Genomic DNA, 23,757 nt, shown 5'->3' with positions numbered 1-23,757 from the left:
GCCCTTTGACCTGACACCATGCTAGACACAGATACAAAAATGAAAAAGGCATCTATCTTGTCCAGACTTTAGCAGTGGAGAAAGAGAAGCAAAGAAATGGTGTTAACAGACACAGCAAAAGAATGTACCAGGAAATTAGAAGTGAGACACTGAGAAGTGAGGATATAGGGAGGAACAGAAACTGTGTCTCAAGATTTTGGCCTTAAATTTGGGAGTGATGCAGAGCCATTAAACAGAAGTGATGATCAGATTTGATTTTAGAAGGATCATGCTGTTGTCAGTGTGAAGATTGGGTTGCAGTGGGGAGATCAAAGGCAGGATCAGCTCCAATCTTCATAAAAATCATTCCAGAGCATTCTGATACCTCCCTGGCTGCTCTCTAATTCACTTCCTCTTGTCCCACAGACGTAAGATTTATAATCTTTAAAATGCTATTTACTTTCCAAGTATTTTAGGTTTTCCCAGATACCTGTTACTGACTTTTATTTCCATTTACTCTGCATGACTTGAATCCTTCTATTGTTATGGAGACTTGCTTTATGGCCCAGAATACGATCATCTTAGTACATGTCCCATGTGCTCTTGAAAAGAATGTGTATTCTACCATTGTTGGGTATCGCTGCATTCTATGTCACGTGCATCAAATTGGCTGATAGTTTTTGCTCAAGTCTTCTATATCCTCACTGTTTAGATTGGTTTTTTCTGTTAAGTCGTTCATTAAAATTGAGCCTATGCATAATCTAGCTCTAGAATTTGTCTTCTTGTTCTAACAATGAAAGAAGTTTTCAAATCTCCAATTACAGATTTGTTAATTTCTCCTTATAGTTTTATCAGTTTTTACTTCAAGAATTTTGAAGCTGTTATGTAAACAAGTATTTAGGATTTTTGTGTCTTCTTGCTGAATTGACCCTTTATTTGGCATTATGAAATATTCTTTATCTTTGGTAATATTCTTTGCTGGGAAACCTACTTGGTCTGATATTAATATAGCCACTCCTGCTTTCTTTTGATTAGTGTTAGATGGTGTATCTTTTTCTACCTTTTTAATCTGTTTGCCCTTTATTTTCAACATATGCTTTTTGTTGGTAGCATATAGTTGGATCTTGTTTTTTTATCCAATCTAGACAATCTCTGCCTTTTAATTGGGGTATTTAGAATATTTATATTTAACTCTTTTCAAAAGATAATTGACTGTTTAAGCAAAAATAATAACAAAGTGTGCAGCTTATACTATATGCAGAAGTAAAACATGAGGCCACAACAGCACAAAGGCAAGAAGAGAAAAATGAACATTTTTCATTATGAGCTTCTTAAACTGAATGTCAAGTGGTGTATCACTTGAATGTAGACAGGTATGTAAAAGATGGACATAGTATAATGCTAAAGTAATCACTGAAATAAAACAGAGTTGTAACTAATAAACCAACAAAAGAGATAAAATGCAATCATAAAAAATACTCAAAAGAAAGCAGAAAAGGAAGAAAAGAGAACAAAGAAAAAATGGAAACAGCAAGATGATATATTTAACATAAACATACCAACAATCACATTAAATGCAAAAGCTCCAAACACCCTGATTAAAAGGTAATGATTGTCAGATTGGGTAAAAGCAGGTATAAAACCACTCATCAGGTCCTGAGCTAAGTACCTTACACAGTCTCATGAAATCCTCTTTAACAAGCACGATGTTATCATCATGCCTTCATTTCAAATATTTAAAAAATGAGCCTCAGAGAGGTTAAGGAACTTCTCCAAGTAGCACAGCAGGGCACTGCAGAGTGCTGATGAGCGTATAATACTTGCTTCATTCCCTTCCCTGCATTTCAGCAGCACTGAGTACCTGTTTCATGGAGCTGTGCCACATGACAACTTCTATAACTGCTTGAGATGAAATCCAGTTTAACCATCTGAGTGACCATGGTCTGTGTATTATATACACTTACTTAATCTCTAGCTTCCTCATCTGTAAAATGGAACTAATACCTGCCTCATTGTGTTGTTGTGATGATAGATTCAGAAAGTCCAGTGGGTAGTGTGTGTTAAATGGGGGTATAATAAATGTTTTTGTTACTTTTAGCTGTACCCTGAAGATCACACAAGAAATATCAATTTGTACAATTCCATGTCAATACCAAAACAGTTAAAGAAATGTACTGTTCACTATCTTCCTCTTTGACCTGCAACATTACAGAAACAGATTCTAGTGGCAACTGTCTCATTCCTAATTTTCAGCATTATATGGAGTTCAGGTTTCCTCTTTGAGAATTTAGCAATGTAATGAATCAGTCGTCTTCTAGAGACACCTTTCAACTCAACTGTTATATTTATGAATTAACTTTTTCCTTGGAGTAAAAATGTCAATCTTATTTGTTTTCTAGATGGAAGGGTTTAGATTTCTTACACTTTCACATTGTATACCTATATTGGCAACCCGGAAGGAATAACTTCAGCTTAGGTTGTATTATTATAATAGTAACTAAGAAAAAAGAATTTGCCCAAGCATTATCTTATATCTGCTATTTTAATATCTAAATTAAAAAATCAGAATGTGATCTTGGGAATTAATAGACAATACCAACCAAATAAACAAATGAACAAAAAAAACAACCACATATGATTCCAGTATCATACAGAACCTGTAAATATATTTTCTTTCAAAAGAGAATATCAGTAAAATAAAAGTTGTTTAGATACGCCATGATTGTCAGCTAAGAAGGAAGCCAATCACTCGTTCAATATAGCACTGCTTTTCTGAGCAAATAACTGAAAGAGACAAAATTTCCGACATTTTATTCAAAATTCTCCATCTAGGAGCAAAGACATATAACAATGTGCACACATGCTTTAATAACTTATTTCACTGTACAACTTGCATCCCAAACAACGGTACAATAAACGAGCAAAAGAAACTAATTAGCACTTAAATAATCTAGCAAGTAAATAGCACTGAATACGGGGTTCAACAAGGTGGTATCTGTACACTGTTTCATGACTGAGCCATAGCATCCCTCATCTGGTTGAGTGTGTGTCTAAAAATTGAGATGTCTACGCCTTCCCTATTAGTGATGTGGAAGGCTGGTAGGACCTATGTTGGTTCTGGTTAAATTCGGTGGGCAAAGGTGGAGGGGCTCTACTACTTTTCTCCCTTTCTTATACCTGTCTTTCCCTTTTATGTTACTTTCACAGTTTTACATAAAAAATGTATTTTATGATTGTATATATTGTTTTGTCAATACTGTTTTAGCACAGAATTAGGTTAACTGGGTATTTTATAGCTAGCACAACGGTCCAAATACAGGAAGGAAACAAAGAAATTGACCACTTAGTTCTGCCAAAGTAGCACCTAGTAAAAACAGCAGGTCAGTAAAGTTTCTCCTGCTAGTCCTTGTATGATGAAGGCAAAGAGACACGGCAACAACTCCAAAAACATGGGCAGAAATTTAAGGAAGATGATATTATTCTCGTTCTTGAAAAGGAATCTTGCTAGTGAGTATTTTTCTATTCCATTTAATAATCTGAGTTATAATGATTACTAAATCAGAGCAAGACTATACAAGAGGAAAACAAGATAAAAACGAGTGACTAAGGAAATCTGACCTTCTTCCAAGTGATTATATTTTCCAAGGGGAAAAAAAGGCACAGGAGGTACACATTTCAGTTTGGCTCAAAAATAATGAAAAGGAACTGGAAAAGTTGGCAATAACTATGGAAACATTAAAATCCAATTCTCTGTATTTTCTGTGACAGAGCTCAACAAACAAACAGAAAAAACCACCCTGACCGTGGTTCACCATCATTGGGACTATACACAGTGCCTGACGCTTCTACCCAGACTGAATCCCGAGGAGTACGTCTGCAAAGCAGGATCTTATAACTGACTTCAACAACACGTATGCCTGATCAATATTTTCTTTCTAAATATTTTCTTTCTTAATCTATGTGCAAGCTACTTTCCTTCTGTGGAGCTGAAAGAATCTAAATGCTCTGGTTAGTAGCTGATTGTAAAAGTATTACAGTAACCCCACATACCAAGGAACGCCAAGAGATGGAAAGTCAACTAGTCTTATGCCTGTGAAAGCTAACTCAGATATCACTTTGATACTTGTAAACATGAATCATAAGTTTCAAAAAACAGCAGTTGTGGTCAAGTTTATATCCTACATCTTTAAAAGACAGCAATACTATTTATTATAATTGTAAACATAATAAGTCTGTCTCCGAAGACAGCACATCCAGGAAAAGGTGCATTTATTGTAACCTGACATCCCCTTACAGACTTTTTGTGACAACTGTAGTGTAACTAACTAACTGCCGTTGCTAAGTAGGACCCTAGAGCATGACAGGAGGGAGTCACCTTTCCCAACATCACCGACCTACGTTAGCAGCAATTATGACTGTGACGAAACATTCTTAACAGGTTACACATTTAAAACGTCATTAGAACATCTCGTTCTTGGACACTGGTATAGAAAGGTCTTCCAAAGATAAAGGAGTGGAGGCCTGGCTTGATTTTCTCAGCCAGAGCCATTATTATGTTAAGATCGCCCTCTGCTGTTAAATCAAGGTCTATCTTCAGGTTCCGAAGCGATTTAAAGGGCTTTTTCCCCTTCTGCCTACAAATAATGATACAAGAGAAATTATAAGATAGAAGAGGTCCAAAGGGGACAAAATGAAAGCAATTAATGAAGGTTTGTCTTCCGTGGAGGAGTCTGACTTACGTATCATCTTCTATATATTTTATTAGCGTCAAGGCTTTTCTGTGAAGGACGAGCAGAAACTGCGCAAGGAAAGTACTCCTGAGAGACAGACCGGGTTTCAAATGAAAGACCTGCAAGAAAATGAAGCATGCTCATAAATAATTTGCTCCCGTTCTGCTTATCCACAGCATGTTTCTGCTGATAGTGCCTGGCAGGTAGCCCACGTTTGAGCAGCTCTCCCTAATCGTCTCCATAGATGGATACATCCTGGTGGACAGGAGGGGATGGACATACTGGAGCGGTCTGACAGTTCTGCTTCCTCTTTAAGAATGGACTCAAAATTGTCCTTGTACCTTAGACTACAATCATATTTATTTTGTTATTAAAAATCATGATGTAGGTTACTTCTGGTTGTGTTACTTAGCTTTTCTCTGCCCACATCTGCAATTAAAACTGGAGCTCCTAGAGGTTGAGCTGTGCTTACACTATGGTTTTGAGATATTCATATTTTTCTATTTTGAGGGGTGGGAGTGCATGCGTAGTGGTAGAACAACTTTATTTCTGCTTGGGAAGCATGGAATCACAGGACTTTGAATTATCCCTGAACTTTGCAATATGTCACAGATCACACAGACCTGGATCCAAAATTTCTAGTTAACCTCAGGATTATATTATTTCAAAGCTACATCTATGACAACGGTTTCCTGGCCTGATCCCTAGAGTGACATCATAACAAAGTCCCTCTATTTTAAGAAATAAGACCCATATAATCTAAAATTTTCTTTAAAATCTAGATCATTTACAAAGAAATGAGACAGTAAGGATGCTATCATTTAAGTAAGTCTTAAAGACATTTTTTGCTTAATTAAGGCAAATACACAACATTTGTACAAAACCTCCCTTCACTAAAAGAAAACATTCCTGGGTTATAAATTAGTGCTTAGAAGTTATTATCTGAACTGGGGGATGCTGCATCTTTAATTGTTAACATACAAACTACTTTCCATAAATAATTCAGTAGAAAAATAATTTTGACACTTTAGAAAAATCAGAGATAAAACTACAAAAGGAGCTAATTCTGCAGGCATTGTGGGATATATTGAAACAGAAGACATGTCCTATCATTCACTCTGACAATCTCAGGTTTAACCCTTACCTGATCCAGGAAGGCTTTCACAAGAGTGTCTCTATGTAAGACATCTTGAAAAATATTCCTACGAAGGAAACAGACCAAATGTTAACATGGCTATACAAAGCTGTTTTCCACAACCTCTCACGCCAGCCAAACTGAATTATTCGAAATGGGATTATAAACATATTTATAAGAATTAAATAAATAAATACAATAAACTACCAATAAATAGTTTTGGAAATACAATAAAATAGATTAATACACTCATTTTAACTCAAGGATACATTTATCTATTACTGGAGTCTGTCAAGCCATAATGTAATTATTTTCTTTTTAATAGTGTAAGCAGTCCCAGGAAAGGTACATACGTATCTATCAATGTATTTTAATACCTCACCTTATAAATAATATTGAGAGCCTTAGGCAATTGGTAAATGCAACTACCAATTCCTGCCATCTCGAAAACATAAAACAGCAACAAAAATAAATATACGCCACTACTATCAAAAACCAAAACAAAAGGTTAACTTTATGTACTAATAACTCCTAATAAGCAGTCTTGGAAGAAAAAAAGAGCAAGAGGCTGAATGTTAGGAAACATTCAAGTGGGAATAAGGAACACACACAGATGATTATCTCCAACGTCTTACCCACTGGGTTTGCATCCACAAGTCCATCATCTGGTGAGTAACATGAATCAGCTGCCTAAGAAAATGTTAGCTACATCGGCAATGAGCAGAGTCAGAAATTAAGTTCTAATTCACACTTGAGATAATGTTCATCTACCACACAACTTAAGATATTGTAGGCATTTTAAGAAGACTGTCTATTTCCCAGGTCCCAACCCCCTTTGATCTTTCTCTTCTTCCTTCCCTCTCCTTGCCTTCTACTTTCCTAAGGGATTTACTGGGATACTAGGCTATAATCAAGTCAGAGGGGTAACATAACATTTACTAAGGTAAGCAATTTTTAACTGAAAAGAAAGAAAATAGTAGGGATCATCATATACCTGATCGAAGTAGCAAGGAAAGAGATGTGTGTGCAGATGTAAATAGCAAAGTACCTAAAACTTCCTAGTTTTAGGGAATGGGTGTTCCCTACTGCAGAAGAAGGAAACTCAGAAAAGGGGAAAAAAAAATCAGCATTTCACAATTACTGGCTGTTCAACTGGTGGCCAGTGTGGGTACTGACAGCACCCACTTTCTGGCTTTGGAGAGAGAATTTAGCTATTTAAGTCTAGTGTTCTGAACATATCTGCTTTATAATTTAATTGTCTTGGTCAAAAGGGAATTAGATGAAGCAAAGTGTCATAAGAAGAGTATTTTCAGTGACTGATTTTTCATGTTTAGGCAGTGAGTGAAATTATTTTTAAAGAGCTAAAATTAAAAATATCTTAAAAATAAGTAATATTGCTTAACATAAACTAAAAAGTAAAACATGTCCATAAAACATAAAAGTTAATAATACATCAATCTAGAGTTTGAAAATATTATGTTGATAATTTTATGTTTAGAAAATTTACTTAACAGCTGGAAACAAATTTTAAAAGTTCATGACATTATTTGTTATGATCAGCAAAACAAGAACAGGTGGCTTATCACAGTTTGTCAAATAAGCAAAGCCAATGTAACTGGCTAAAATGAGTAAGACATATTAAAACCATAGATGTATCTCCTCTAAAAAAAAATCCCAGAACTTTAGATAAAGTTCACTAAATTCCCACCAAAGAGCTCTCCAGCTACCTACCAAAAAAAACAGAAAAAAATGGACAGCCAGGAAAAGCTGGTTCCTAATGAAGCCATCTTTCCGTATCTAGAGACACATGAGGCTGGGGATTCCTAGGACATGGTGTTCCTCTGCTATGCCTGCAGGAACACCTGCTGTCTGACTACTGATGCGTCACAAGTCTGTTGCCTCAGCTCAAAATTTTCCTGTAAGACACAGGATAGGGTTGCTTGCTCCAATTGTACTGCTGCCCTATCCACTCAAACCTGGATTATTTACTAGTCGGCATTTACCGAGCACACTCTATATGCCGGGTACAGAGAACCATGAGAGAATACGACAATTTATTTTCCTGATTTCAGAACACTATTTAAGTGTTTTACAGTTCAGATTTCTTTTTTTTCTTAATTGGGTCCACATTCAACATTTTATTGTCATTACTTTTCCTGTTAATTTACTGATCATACCTTATGGTAAGAAATAAGTAACACAATACAAGAGAATATAAAAGAATGCTCTATTAATGTATTTTCACAGTTTTGCTGTATTTTATATTTATATATCAAGGGAAAAAAAAGACTCAGCATTCCCTCTTTGGTTTAGTTAATAAATAAGTTTCTTAATGACCTTTACACACTAGTCTATAAGCATTGGAAGGACCTGGGTCTGGGGCTGTCTGCTTGGCCACTATTAACCTCAACATCACTGATTCAATGGACATGAACTTGGGTGAACTCCAGGAGATGGTGAGGGACAGGGGAGGCCTGGCGTGCTGCAACGGGGTGGCAAAGAGTCGGACACGACTTGGCGACTGAACAACGACAAACCTTAGCACCTTGTAACTAGGGGCTCAATGTATATGTTAATTAAGTACTTAAGTACTTATTTTTAAGGACTAATCTAACTTACCTTATGGCAAACACAATCATACTAAGAAACACAGACATTTAAGAAAAACAATGCTTGATTCACCAAAGATTCCTTCTAGCATAATTAACATGTCTTCCCCTTTTAAACACTGAATTGTTTGTTTCTGCTCATAAAAGACAGTTTCCTAATACTGCTGAATGACATCATCAGAAAGCAGGGCGTGACGTACAAGTCGGGAGTAAAGCTCTCATCTGTGTAGATGAAGGTGTCCTGAGCTACGTCCTCCTCTGAAGTGGCTCGCCAGAACGCTGCCAGCTCTGATCGCATGTACCGACGCTGATTATAAATATGTTCGTGACAGGGTGGCATCTGCTTGACGGTATTGACGTCCACGTCTATGTGTGTGGTGGGGTAGGGCGCATACATGACTTGCCGGAAGGGAAGTACAAAGCTTCCCGTTGAATCCTGTCAGAATGCAAAGAAAACTGTCTTTTACACCGAAAGATATGAAGATTATCTTTTAATTTAAAAAATTGGCTTTAACTTAGCAAACTCAGCTCTAGAAATTTATCCCAGAATATGAATCATGTTTGTGTGTCAAGTTTGAGTGACGTGTGTGCTACAGCATTGGATTAAACAGTAAAACACCAGAAACACCCTGAGCATCCAAAAAGAGAAATAAATATTCATTCATCTTAAATAAATGAAAGTAATTTATTTAGCTGCTAAAAATTAAGTTGCCAATGTTTATGTGTTGATACTGAAAGATGTTCATAATATATTGTGAAAAAAGGAGCTTAAAACATGAACAGTATAATCTAATTTTCTGGGCTGGGGAAAGGGGAAGATATGAAAAAAATTACAGAAGAAGAAAAAGACCAGAAAGATATATGCAAAATATTAATAGGGGTTATTCAGTGGATTATGAGATTACAAGTGACTTTTAATATTCTTGGTTATTCACATGTTCTGTTAAGTAACAGTTGAATATGCATTTTTATAGTAAGTATGAAAGTGAAGTGAAGGTGAAGTCACTCAGTTGTGTCCGACTCTTCCTGACCCTGTGGACTGTAGCCTACTAGGCTCCTCCATCCATGGGATTCTCCAGGCAAGAATACTGAAGTGGGCTGCCATTTCCTTCTCCAGAGGATCTTCCCGACCCAGGGATTGAACTTGGGTCTCCCGCATTGCAGGCAGACACTTTAACCTCTGAGCCAGCAGGGAAGCCTATAGTAAGTATACTTTCCAGGTACAGTCAGTTGGGTAGTCAGTTGCCATATAACAAGTACCTACTGTTATAATATCAAAGTATGCTCTAAAAGGCTATACAATTTAAACTTGCATGGAAAATTCTTAACAAACATGTTTTTATTAAATTATAGTTTCAAATTCTCTGCTATGCAATTGGTATAGGTCCCTTTAAGGGATAAAATTATACAATAAGTGAGATGATGCTGAGGAAATAAAAGTACTAAGTACCTCACTGAGTTGAAATAAAAGTACTAAGTACCTCATTATGCCTTTATAGGAGAAGTTCTAATTTTCAGATCTGTACATATCAAATAAAAAATGAGTTTCTCTTAAGTAGTTTCTGTATTTAAACAATATTATTCTGAGCTCAGAGCAAGCATATTATTGAAAATATAACAGCTGAATATAATTTTCACTTGCAACAATTTTTAGTATTTTTTCTTTCATTTTACTATGCCTACATCCTCAAGAAAGCAATCACTGAGAGACTCAGACAATCATTAGGAAATCTACTTCCTATCTCTGACGATAATCGAAACATCAGTAATAGATTCAATAAAGCGAATAAGGATTCCCCATAATTAATGAAAATAATTGTTAATTTATATTTATCCCTTTTGCTCCTTGAAAAGCAGACTCAAGTAAATAAAGAAAAAATATAAAATAAATTTTTTCTTATATATACATATACACTGATATACAGAAACTGGTCAAATCCTATATACTTTTTCAACAAAGGAAGCAGCTTAACATTTTCTTTTCAGTAAATGAATGTGGTACATAAAACATAAAATGGTAACACAAAAATTCAAATCTGTTCAGTAAATAAGAAATATTCCCATTTTAGTTGTGTGAACTGATTCAAGCACATATCAAAAAAAAAAAAATCCTGAGACCAGACAGGTGTGGAAAACACAAAGAAAGCTATTCTGTGATGTTTCACTGATACAAACTATAAATTTATAAGATATACACTCCATCCTCAGACCTGTGAAAAGGAAGTCAAGCTCCTTACCATACAAACATGAGACACGTTAAATGCTAATGTTCAACATATAAAGAATCTCAAAAATGATTTTAAAAAAGTTGGTTTCACTTGTGATAAATGGAAAGTGTACCTTTAGTAGGCCTTGTACAAAGAGCCCTGACTCGTATTTAAATGATGATTCTGCTTCACACAATCTGGAGCATTTTCTCTCTGCTGGAGTCAGAAAAAGGCATAATGTTCTTACTATCTGTAAAATGAAAATATTTTAGCATTAAAATATGGATAAAAAGGCCACTAGTTTGCTTAAGAAAGAGACCTGAATAGAAATTTCAGGTGTTACTTTCAATAAAACCTATTCTGAAAAATAAGTATTGATCTCAGTAACCTGGAATAGTCTATGGGATTATAACAGCTATTGCTTAACCTAAGTATTCTGTGGCCAAAGAAGCTTGGAAAATGTTAGTAAAGTTAACTGTATGGTATCTCACAACCATTACCATTTGAATACACACTCTGACTCTCTAGGTGACTGATACAATATGCAGACTTTCTCAAACTTATTTTACCATGGAAACCTTATTCCTAATCTTATATGAGGAAATAATAACCTAATATAATTATTGATTATATATCCACCTGGCAATAATTTGGATGAGAAAACTAAATGCAGTTAAATTAGGCAGAATTATATCTTCTGTTTAAAAGTTCTATATGTGAAATCTCATCACAATGAGTATAAAAGAGTTTCTAAATCCTTGAATAGAATGAGAATTAATTTTATCAAACAATTTGAAATAAGCAATCCATTCGGTTGGGGTTTAGAAACCTATCATTCTGATGAGATTTGATCATAGATCTATTAGGAAAAAATAAAAAGTCATGTAACTATCTCAGAATTCAGGTTATATTCAGAATTTTTATGTTAAAATAGTGGTTTTTAAAATAGTGGTGGCAACCTTTTTTTCCCTCAAATTAAAAAGATAAAAAAGAAGCTATTAAGCTAAAAGAGGATGGTAGATAAGAAAAATGTTTGCAAAATACAGAACCCCAACCATCGAGGCTTTTTCTCCCCAAGAAGCAACTGGGAAGGTCCTATGGAACCTGAAAGCTTTGTAGGACATGAACCGAAAGCTACCTTTTTGGGGCAGCAGAAATAAGAAGAAGCCACTAGATATAATATAATAACAGGTAAGTTAATCTGTCATAAATGGTTATACCAGAAATATAATCTTGGTAAATCAAGGGTTGGATAAGTCTATAGGGAAGCTTATCACAGAAAAAAAAATAATGAAATTATTTGTCAAGCAAATAATCATTCCTAACATACTTCTTGTGTAAAACCTGAAAAATTAGGTTTGCTTAAATTGATAAGATACATATACTTATCTCTTTCTAATTACTGATCAGTGAAGAAAAGTACAAAATCCCTTAGTTTACTACCTAATGCTTGGAAAGGTTCATGAATTCTTTTTTAACTCACAGAGCACTAAAGGAGGTGGTCACAAATGTTGCCATACAACCACCAATGACCACTTATTAGCAATAGGTTCCTAAAAGGAAAAGATTTAGAGGGAAAAGCAAGGTAATAAAATCAAGATGAATGATGAGATACCATTTCCTTGAAATTAGTACCAAAAGAACATGGCTATCTTCATATACATTAAAGATAACATCAGGAAATAGAAGACAAATATTTTTCAAAACATCTGATTTTAAAATATTATCAAAACCATTTATACAATACTGAGACTAGTATTTATACATTATCATGATGAAATTGATAAATGACTTCCTTTTCAGATAGTTTACTTTTGCCATAGGGTGTCCCAGTAACTTGGTCAGATTACACTGCCTCCTAATATTATAAGATCATCTTGACTGCAACCTAACCTTTAAATTACAATCCACATACGCTAGCAGCATTAAAAAATCAGATTATTTGCTGGATTACAAAATAAATTACCTTATTTACTTTCTCTGCACTGCTACCTACTACAACAGAGCAGCCACAAGTTTGCAAGTGTGAGCTGATAGCACTGTGAATTGAAACAAAAAAAGATTAAAAACATGTTGACTGTAAAATAATTTCACAAACTAAAAAAAAAAAAAAGACAACTGAACTTCAAAAAACTCTGAATAGCTTTAAATGATGAACACCAAAGTTTTGACTGTAATGCCATCTTTTATTTCTATAGTACTCTGCATTTTCTACCACATGCCTTTCACAGATTCTATCTGAATCTTAAAACAATGCAGTTAGTAAAATAACACAGTTTTATAGTGGAAGAAACTGAGGTATAAAGAGGTTAAAGTGGTTTGTTTAAAGTCAAATGGGGCTAAAAATAACCTCATGAATGGCTGACACTGAGCGGAATCAGGACTAAAGAGTTTCTGATTCAAGCCATGTAAAGGCTTTGAGGTTAAACACATACCTTTAAGACCCTATCATGAATTTAAAGGAGAAGACTGTAGACATAATATTTTATCCTTTCATTCCTCATTTTTTAAAACAAAATTTCATGATAATCTATAATTGTAAAGAAACAGTCAAGTAGAAGATGAGATTATAAATGCAGGCCGAGCACTTAGGGGGCTAATGTGGAGGCACTCAATAAACACTGGCCATTATCACTGTTATTATCATTTTTCTTAGAATAAATACATAGAAAATGTTAGCTATTTGCTATTATTATGTGCCCATATGTGCCATGCATGTTTTAAATGCCTAACACGACTCATCTCACTCAATCTTACAACACTCCTATGAAGTAGGCAATATTATCCCATGTTATAGATGAGGAAATGCAGGCATGGAGAGCTCCTGTAGCTTGCTCAGGGTTACACAGCAGTAAGCCAGGATGCCTGATTTTAGAGCTCACATTCTAATATCTACTGTAACAAGGAAAGGATCAGTACAAATATGAAAATTTTCTTTTCTAGGCCTAAGTACGTCACTCTATAACACAACTTAATTAGAAAGGGTTCTTTGCTTCAGTTTTAATGAGAAGAAAAACAAGAAACCAGAACCCGACAAGGGTCCAAGAACTCTTATCTAAACACTATGGGAAACTCAGCTTCTTTGAATATTAAAAAGAGTCACATCAACGATATCATAGGTATGTAACAAGTAAAGAAGCAACACAAAGCTAAGCAATAATTCAGTCACGCATCGCTGACCCTAGAATAATCTAGTTAGGCATTCTCTTATTATTTTCTTCCTTCCCAATCTTGTCACCGGTGAGCATAAGATCTGCATCTGCTTCATCCAGCTTTTATGAAAAGAAACAAAATTCTTACTTGAGAAGAAAGCCTTCATGGCAACTGTCACCAATATCATCATCATTGAGAACTGTATCAGCTATCTAAAATGCACCAAAAGGAAAAAAAAAGAATATTCTGGCTGTTAACAAAACACTGAAATAACAATTTTCATACATAAGTTTTCTGAAGTCTAGGTTCAATATGACACATTGCCCTCATTTCTGAGCATCACAAATCCCCATAAAACAATCTGTGTCACCAATATAAACTTGCAGAATAAATGACGCAAAAGCTGGTGAGACAGGTTAAGCAACCATTTTTACAAGAACTACTTCCCTCTTCTGAGCTGTCACAATCAGGAAACAAATCTTAATTACAAAGTCAGGAAGCTGCTAATCTAGTTGCCTAAAGATTTCTCTTCACATCTATAGTGTGTAATTCCTAATGTCCTCAACAAATGAGTGATTAAGGAAATCACACTAGTGAAGATAAGGGAACCTCCATTAGCAGCTAGTGATCTGTACACTACTTTGTTACAAAAAGTACTGCACTAAACACTGATTGACTCTCTAAGGTCTGAAATTCTCATACTTCTAGGAAATACAAAAGTGGAGAATTTAACTAAATAAATTTATCATAACTGCTATTACTAACCAAAAGGTCTCTGCTTGGCCATTAAATTCAGGATTTTAAATGTGCTTGTTAAAGTGGCTCATAATTCATATGAATGATATGTATGATAAAAATTTGTACTACTGAAGTTAGAACATTACTAATATACGTAATAGTAATATAACTTAGGGGAATTAATAAACGGTACCATTGCTCCGATTTAACATGACAATTGAGAACTTACGTTGATTTCTTCAGGAACACTGTGCGATTTCATAGATGAAAGCAATTCCATTACAGGAATGACTTCTCCAGTAAGCATTGGAATAATACTCTGACCCTGCAGAAAAAAGTAATATGAGGTGAAGAAAATCACAAAATATAGGATGAAGTTGGCGATAACAAATCAAAAACTGAAAGCAAAGAATAACACCCTTTAACAGAAATACTTGATAACTTATTCAAACACTGGAGGAGGAAATAACAATCCCTTCTGGTATTCCTGCCTGGAAAATTCCATGGACAGAGGAGCCTGGTGGTCTACAGTCCATGGGGTCGCAAAAGAATTGGACATGACTGAGCAACTGAGCACACACATTCAAACACAGCCTCAAAACAGTGTCTACTCCAAAACCTTTCTATTTCTAAACGATTTATATGCTATTTAAAACTCCTTTTCATTCTTCCAGGAATAATTTTCTTTAGTCAGAATGGAATCATTGGTTTATCATTTACACGCAATAATTAAATCACCACACCAAATTTAGAAAAAATCTCCTTTGCAATTTTGTGAACTCTTGCTAATCAAAGGTGATCGATGTATTTTATATTAAAAATGGGGAAAGACAAGCGTAAAAAGGCTTTAAAATTCTCAGTAGAAATCTCAGTAGTAAAGCTTGAGTCAATACTCAATCTCTATATTCATAATAAGGTATAATCTACCCAAATCAAAGTCATAGCATGTATTTTTAAGAATCAATAAAGAAGACAAGTTTCCTTTAGTGTTCTTTCAAGGTAATACTACGACTGCTTACATCTCAAAAATGTAACTTTAAAATCTGCAGTTTATAGAAGGAAGCTGAAAACTCAACAGAGAACACCACACGTGTGAAGTGCTTCAAGTATGGGTAGCTCCCGCATGCATTCACGGCCACTGTTCAGCTCAGTTCAGTTCAGTTCAGTCGCTCAGTCGTGTCCGACTCTTTGCGACCCCATGAATCACAGCACGCCAGGCCTTCCTGTCCATCACCATCCCCCGGAGTTCACCCAGACCCACGTACATTGAGTCCGCGATGCCATCCAGCCATCTCATCCTCTGTCGTCCCATTCTCCTCCTGCCCTCAATCCCTCCCAGCATCAGAGTCTTTTTCAATGAGTCAACTCTTCGCATGAGGTGGCCAAAGTACTGGAGTTTCAGCCTTAGCATCATTCCTTCCAAAGAAATCCCAGGGCTGATCTCCTTCAGAATGGACTGGCTGGATCTCCTTGCAGTCCAGGGGACTCTCAAGAGTCTTCTCACAGTTCAAAAGCATCAATTATTCGGCACTCAGCCTTTTTCACAGTTCAACTCTCACATCCATACATGACCACAGGAAAAACCATAGCCTTGACTAGACGGACCTTAGTTGGCAAAGTACCAAAATGTTTTGCCCGTGCTGAAATCATAAACTTTTAAAGAGGCAGATGAAACTGTCATATGTCTATCAATTTTTAGCTAAACATGTTTTTAAAATCACATATTAAGATCAATCTAAGAACAAAACTTAACCCCTCATTCACATTTTAGGAAATGATTATATTTAAACTCCTTACTTTAAATTGAAGTAAGTAGGGAAAACCACTAGACTATTCAGATATGACCTAAATCAAATCCCTTACGATTATACAGGGGAAGTAACAAACAGATTCAAGGGATTAGATCTGATAGACAGAGTGCCTGAAGAACTATGGACGGAGGTTCGTGACATTGTACAGGAGACAGGGATCAAGATCATCCCCCAAAAAAAGAAATGCAAAAAAGGCAAAATGTTGTCTGAGGAGGCCTTACAAATAGCTGAGATAAGAAGAGAAGCTAAAGGCAACGGAGAAAAGGAAAGATATACCTATGTGAGTGCAGCCTTCCAAAGAATAGCAAGGAGAGATAAGAAGACTTTCCTCAGTGATCAGTGCAAAGAAACAGAGGAAAACAACAGAATGGGAGACTAGATACCTCTTCAGGAAAATCAGAGATACCAAGGGAACATTTCACGCAAAGATGGGCTCAATAAAGGACAGAAATGGTATGGACCTAACAGAAGCAGAAGATATTGAGAAAAGGTGGCAAGAATACACAGAAGAACTGTATAAAAAAGATCTTCATGACCCAGATAATCATGATGGAGTGATCACTAATCTAGACCCAGACATCCTGGAATTCTAAGTTAAGTGGGTTTTAGGGAAGCATCACTATGAACAAAGCTAGTAGAGGTGATGAAATTCCAGTTGAGCTATTTCAAATCCTAGAAGATGATGCTGTGAAAGTGCAGCACTTGATATGCCAGCAACTTTGGAAAACTCAGCAGTGGCCACAGGACTGGAAAAGGTCAGTTTTCATTCCAATCCCAAAGAAACGCAATGCCAAAGAATGTTCAAACTATTGCACAATTACGCATCTCACAGGCTAGCAAAGCAATGCTCAACATTCTCCAAGCCAGGCTTCAACAGTACATGAACCGTCAACTTCCAGATGTTCAAGGTGGATTTAGAAAAGGCAGAGGAACCAGAGATCAAATGGCCACCATCCGTTGGATCATAGAAAAAGCAAGAGAGTTCCAGAAAAACATCTATTTCTGCTTCAATGACTATGCCAAAGCCTCTGACTCTGGACCACAACAAACTGTGGAAAAGTCTTAAAGAGATGGGAATATCAGACTACCTGACCTGCCTCCTGAGAGATTTGTATGTGGGTCAAGAAGCAACAATTAGAACTGGACATGGAACAACAGACTGGTTCCAAATCAGGAAAGGAGTATGTCAAGGCTGTATATTGTCACCCTGCTTATTTAACTTATATGCAGAGTATGTAATGCTCTGGATGGGCTAGATGAAGCACAAGGTTGAATCAAGATTGCTGGAGGAAATATCAATAACTTCAGATATGCAGATACCACCACCCTTATGGCAGAAAGCGAAGAAGAATGAAAGAGCCTCTTGATGAAAGAGGAGAGTGAAAAAGTTGGCTTAAAACTCAACATTCAGAAAACTAAGATCATGGCATCTGGTCCCATTACTTCATGGCAAACAGATAGGGAAACAATGGAAATAGTGACAGACTTTATTTTCTTGGGCTTCCAAATCACTGCAGATGGTGACTGCAGCCATGAAATTAAAAGACGCTCACTCCTTGGAAGAAAAGTTATGACCAACCTAGACAACATATTAAAAAGCAGAGACATCACTTTGCAGACAAAGGTCGGTTTAGTCAAAGCTATTGTTTTTCCAGTAGTCATGTATGGATGTGAGAATTAGACTATAAAGAAAGCTGAGCGCCAAAGAACTGATGCTTTTGAACTGTGGTGCTGGAGAAGACTCTTGAGAGTCCGCTGGACTACAAGGAGATCCAACCAGTCCATCCTAAAGGAAATCAGTCCTGAATATTCATTGGAAGAACTGATGTTGAAGCTGAAACTCCAATACTTTGGCCACCTGATGTGAAGAACTGACTCAGTGGAAAATATCCTGATGCTGGGAAAGATTGAAGGCAGGAGGAGAAGGGGATGACAGAGGATGAGACGGTTGGATGGCATCATCGACTCGATGGACATGAGTTTGAGCAAGCTCTGGGAGTTAGTGCTGGACAAGGAGGGTTGGCGTGCTGCAGTCCACGGGGTCGCAAAGAGTCAGACATGACTGAGCGACTGAACTGAACTCAAACTCCTTACATGCCTATTTCAAGTAGAAACTCTGCATTCCTAGGACCAGTCCTTTTTTTCAGTGACTTAACCTAGTTTTCAGAGCCCCATATCATGTTAAGTTGCTTTAGAATTTAAATGTGATGCTGCCTCTGGAAATGGTATCCTAAGTCATAGGCCCCCTTGTATCTCTCAGGATGTTTTATTATAAAAAAAATTTGATCCTGTAGTAACCCATGAATATAAACCTTCATTTGTTTTTGCTTTTTAATTTTTTAAATGTCAGTTTATAATTACAACAATCAACACATGCAATTAAAAAAGACTAATGATTGAAGTTGTGTTAAATTTGCTTACTTGTAAAACAATTTTACCATATGACAGCTACAAGCAACTAAAACTAGCATGACTAAACTTTAGACTATATATCATCATCAAACAGTATTTATTGCTCAAAATAAAGTCACCGCAACCTCATGATCTGAGATTTGCAAGAACTCAATTATCAGGCAACTCATTTTCAGAAAGGATAATTATGGGAGAACACCGTCCCTTTGGGCCTTCCCTGGTAGTTGATCTGGTAGAGAATCCACCTGCAATGCAGGAGACCCCGGTTGGATTCCTGGGTTGGGAAGATGCCCTGGAGAAGGGGGAGGCTACCCACTCTAGTCTTCTTGGGCTTCCCTTGTGGTTCAGATGGTAAAGAATTCGCCTGCAATGCGGGAGACCTGGGTTTGATCCCTGGGTTGGGAAGATCTCCTGTAGGAGAGCAAGGCAACCCACTCTAGTATTCTTGCCTGGAGAATCCCCATGGACAGAGGAGCCTGGCAGGCTACAGTCCATGGGGTCGCAAAGAGTGGGACACGACTGAGCAACTAAGCACACACCTTCCCTTTCAATTCAGTCCAGTTGCTCAGTTGTGTCCGACTCTTTTCGACCCCATGATGTAGGCATATATACTATTTATACACAGCATCTCAGACATTTATCATTATAAGCAAATGGAGATCTTCACTGAAGCTTAACAACAACAAATACTAGATGGCTGAACACAGAAGAGGCTCTAAAATGTCTTGAATTTCTCAGCAGGAAAGCGGTCCCCCTTTAAAAACTGCCTGTTTGTTCAAGTATGTGTGTGCTTAGTTGCTCAGTCATGTCCCACTCTTTGAGACCCCATGGACTGTAGCCTGCCAGGCTCCTCTGTCCATGGGGATTCTCTAGGCAAGAATGTTGGAGTGAGGTGTTATGCCCTCCTCCAGGGGATCTTCCCAACCCTGGGATCGAACTCAGTTTTCCTGCATTGCAGGTGGATTCTTTACTGTCTGAGCCACCAGGGAAGCCCAAGTATAATTTCCTCCTGACACAGAAAGGGGAGGATAACATTTTTAAGAAGAGGGCTTAAAAGAGGAATAAACCTTAACGTCAATCGCTGTCAACTTTATAAGCACAGATTTCTGGTTTGAAAAACTCCCAGAAAACGTAGAATTTTACTGGGTTCTAAATTGCATTATGTTGACGTAACGCTACTAGCTCCTCTGTAACTAGAAGGTGCATCCAGAGGTTGGTGAAAATCACCCCGTTCCTGGGCCCACTTCTTACTGCCTGGCAAGGAAAGCCGGGCTTCTGTGAGTAAAGGGAAATATTTTCTTGTTAAGTCTTAGACCTTTCTCCATATCTGCCTCCTTCTGACTTCTATAAATGTTATTTACAAAAGTACAAACATATAAATTTTGTAAAGATCACTTTATAGCATTTTGTATTTGCCTTGTTTATGTTCCTATATCCTGACAAATTTCTAGAAAAAGTTATTGTTTAAAATACTATTTGTCTCAGGCATCCCAAAGAGAACCAGAGAGAAGGCTTGTTTACACTGGAGTTTTCAGCGGAGCAATGAGGATGGCCAGAGGCGACGAGAGTAAATGCAGAGAACACTTTCTCTGTGGGGAGATCTCCCTTCAGAGAATCTCTGCCCTGGGCTGAAATGCTTTGTAATTAATTTCCATGAGGGAAGCCATACCCTTGCAATCATGCTTCTCAAACCCTGGTGCCTGTTCCCTAAGGATATTCAAAGCCATGGGATAAACACGGCATGTTTTCTTGGAGACTTGATACCACCAGAAGCCGGGATGGTAAGAAGGTAAGGAATACTAGTGGCAAACTGTAATATTAAAACAAGTAGATATATCACGGAATAAAGTGTAAACTGCATGAGGTTTAAATTGAGAAAGGAGCATTGATATAGACATACACTATCATGTGTAAAATAGATAAGTAGTGGGAAGCTGCTGTGTAACACAGGGAGCCTACCCTGGTGCTCTGTGACGATCTAGAAGGATGCACTGGGGGTGGGGATGGGATATATATATATATATATATATATAAAAACTTATGCCTGATTCATGTTGTTCAGCGGAGACTGCCACAAGACTGTAAAGCAATTATCCTCCAAAAAAAAAAAAAAATTTGCAAGAGTTTTAAAGATACAAATGAGACGTCAAAGAAATATTATGCCTAGACCTGTGTGTGTACTCCCAGATATCTTAGGGGTACTCACTCTCCTGCTATAACTACTTCTGTGGAAATGCTTAAGAAGCAATACCTTAAAAAAAATAATATATAGCACTTAAAATTTTTACTATGTGCAACTTGTCCAAAACTTATCCTATGCAAATGGAAAAAAGGTAGCAAAATATTAATTTGTAGATGCGGTTCTTATTATCGTTTATTTATTTAACTCTTCAGGTCTAAGATATGGAAGTTTTCATCCAATTTACTCCATTTATCTCCATAAAGGTTCTGTTCGCATTCAGGCTCACTCTGTCAAACTAATAATGTCTGCAGGGAATCCTCTCAACCCAGGATTCCTGCATTGCAGGCAGACTCTTTGTCATCTGAGCCAGCAGGGCACTTTAACAGAAGCACCCCTTAGCTTTATGCAGCCCTTAGTGGTGGGTCTGGCCGTGTCTGGGGATGAGAAATCTGCGCCTTACCTGATCTTCCATTCTCTCTGTGCCTTCCAAGACGATTTTCTGGACATTTTCTTGCCTCTCCTGAGCGAGAGAAAATTCATTAAAATTAATAAACCATAACTGTTAGATACTTGTTTATTTTCCACAATACAGTTAAATGGCAGACATCTTCCTGGGTAATTTAATTCATGGGAAAAATACTTTCCACTTTAGGGTAAAAAAAAAAGAGGGGTGGGTGGGAAGCACAAAACAAATCCATGCTTTCATAGACAATATGAAATAAAATAACACCCTTTTGGTCAGCAGTTAAAAATAGAATTTGACAGAAAGACAGTCAATGTAACATCTGCAAAGTTTCACAAAAGAAACTAATGATTTGTACTTTCCAAACTGGATAAGATCAAGATGAATCTAGGGAATATCGAGCTAGATTTTAAATGATTTTTATAAACGTGAGAATTAAGGAGCTATACCTGCAAACATAGTTTTAAAAAAAACTCTTCTTTTAAAAGATATTACTTTCCCCTACTATCTGGTAAAAGCCTTACAAAAATCAGTAATGCTTTAGTGGATTTCCATGTTAGTATCAATCTGCAAAGCAGAAAGAATGAAATTTGTTCTTCTCATGTGCCAGAATGACAATATATGGAAATATAAATATCACTATTTATTAAACTATAGGATTTAAGTAATAACAATAATTTCCTCTAGCTCAAGTCACAAAATTGAAAGGAATATCTTCTGAATACCATTTGGTCCAACTTCTTCATTTTAAAAATTTGGGAACTTGGCAAAGAACTTAAAGGGACCAAAGGTTATATGGGCAAAGGCTTATGAAACAATTGTCCTAAACTGCTTACACTATACACAGTAAGTGAAAGACAGGGTCATGCAATGCAAAAATAAGCTTTCAGAGTCAAACACTTCGCAAGACAAATCCAGACTCTGAAGCTTTGGTTTTCTGTTTACAATGTGGAGCTATCATCTTCTACCTTCCACGGTTAAAAGACCACAAACACTAGCCTAGATGGATCTGTACCTAATATAGTAGAAGCAAATAACAGCTCCTGTTTGAAGTTAACTGTATATAATTTCTAAAAATTAGATATAAATGTGCAGGCGTGCCCTGACTCAGTTGCGTCTGATTCTTTGTGACCTCATGGACTGTAGCCTGAGAGGCTCCTCTGAACATGGAATTTGCCATGAATACTGGAGTGGGTTGCCATTTCCTTCTCCAGGAAATCCTCCCCATCCAGGGATTGAATCCAGTCTCTTGCGTTGGCAGGCGGATTCTTACCCCTGAGCCACCTGGGAAGCCAGATATAAATGTATTGGCAGGTAAACCGTCAGTGGCTAGGTTAGCATGCTTAATAAGTTCCAAACCCACTCACCTTATGCATCCATATCCTCCCTTTCCGGATAATGTGAGTTAATCTATCCACACACACTCTGTGAAGTGGGAGGTAGAAGCTGAGCTCTGTCTGGGGAAGTATAATCGATAGTCCATAGGTGCTTCTATCCCCATTCCAGTTTCCGTCGAAGATTAACGAAACAATAATTACTCCTTTCTCAGATAAGACGAAGAACTTCACGTCTATTGCCCCACTCTCTGCATTTCGAAGGATTTCTCCGTTGAGGGTATGGTTGGCAAGAAAAGTTATTTCTCCGTCGCTGAGAAGTACCTGTTCTGTCTTTGGAGCCCAGATGTGCCTTACTCTGGGACCAAGAATATTGTCCCAGTAAGCGAAGGTCGCTGCTAATAAAGGGGATTCACCACTTAAAGCAATCTCTGTCTTTGCAACAGCTGGAGATGGTGGTGGACAGAGGGTCGACATCACTGCACCCCATTTGTCACATTATCTGAAAGCTCCAGGGGTATCTGGACAATGACATACAAAACCAGGAATCAAGTTCAGTGATTTTAAAAGTCACCCATCAAAAACGCAATTGTTGGTATTGATATCTACACGTGTGCGCATACTCAGTCATGTCTGTCTATTTGTGATCACATGGACTGCAGCCCGCCAGGCTCCTCTGTCCATGGGATTCTCCAGGGAAGAATACTGGAGCGGGTTGCCATTTCCTCCTCCAGGGGATTTCCCCAACCCACGGATCAAACTCACATCTCCTGCGTTGGTAGGCAGATTCTTTACCTTTGAGCCACCTGGGAAGCCCACTGATATATACAACACGACTCTGTTTAAAATGGATAACTAACAAAGACCTGCTGTATAACATGGAAAACTCTTCTCAATACTCTGCAATGACCTATCTGGGAAAAAAACGTGAAGAGTGGATATATGCACGTGCTGTACAACAGAAACACAACACTGTAAACTAACTATACTTCAACAAAAATTAA

General features: G+C 37.1%; 1 protein-coding gene across 1 annotated transcript; it reads right to left on the bottom strand.

The window, feature by feature from the left end:
* Positions 1-2,796: 2,796 nt before the first annotated feature.
* C9orf72 (C9orf72-SMCR8 complex subunit) lies at positions 2,797-23,230 on the bottom strand. The gene is made up of 10 exons (XM_068974335.1): positions 22,787-23,230; positions 21,417-21,476; positions 14,781-14,876; positions 13,961-14,025; positions 12,627-12,699; positions 10,794-10,910; positions 8,654-8,889; positions 5,854-5,911; positions 4,719-4,828; positions 2,797-4,613 (listed from the first exon to the last, which is right to left on the bottom strand). The coding sequence occupies exons 1-10, from the start codon at positions 23,228-23,230 to the stop codon at positions 4,427-4,429; spliced, it is 1,446 nt and encodes a 481-aa protein (XP_068830436.1). The 3' UTR covers positions 2,797-4,426.
* Positions 23,231-23,757: the final 527 nt, after the last annotated feature.

Source organism: Capricornis sumatraensis, chromosome 6 (genome assembly GCF_032405125.1).
Source record: "Capricornis sumatraensis isolate serow.1 chromosome 6, serow.2, whole genome shotgun sequence".
Lineage (NCBI taxonomy): Eukaryota > Metazoa > Chordata > Mammalia > Artiodactyla > Bovidae > Capricornis > Capricornis sumatraensis.
This window is presented reverse-complemented; position numbering and strand designations above follow the sequence as displayed.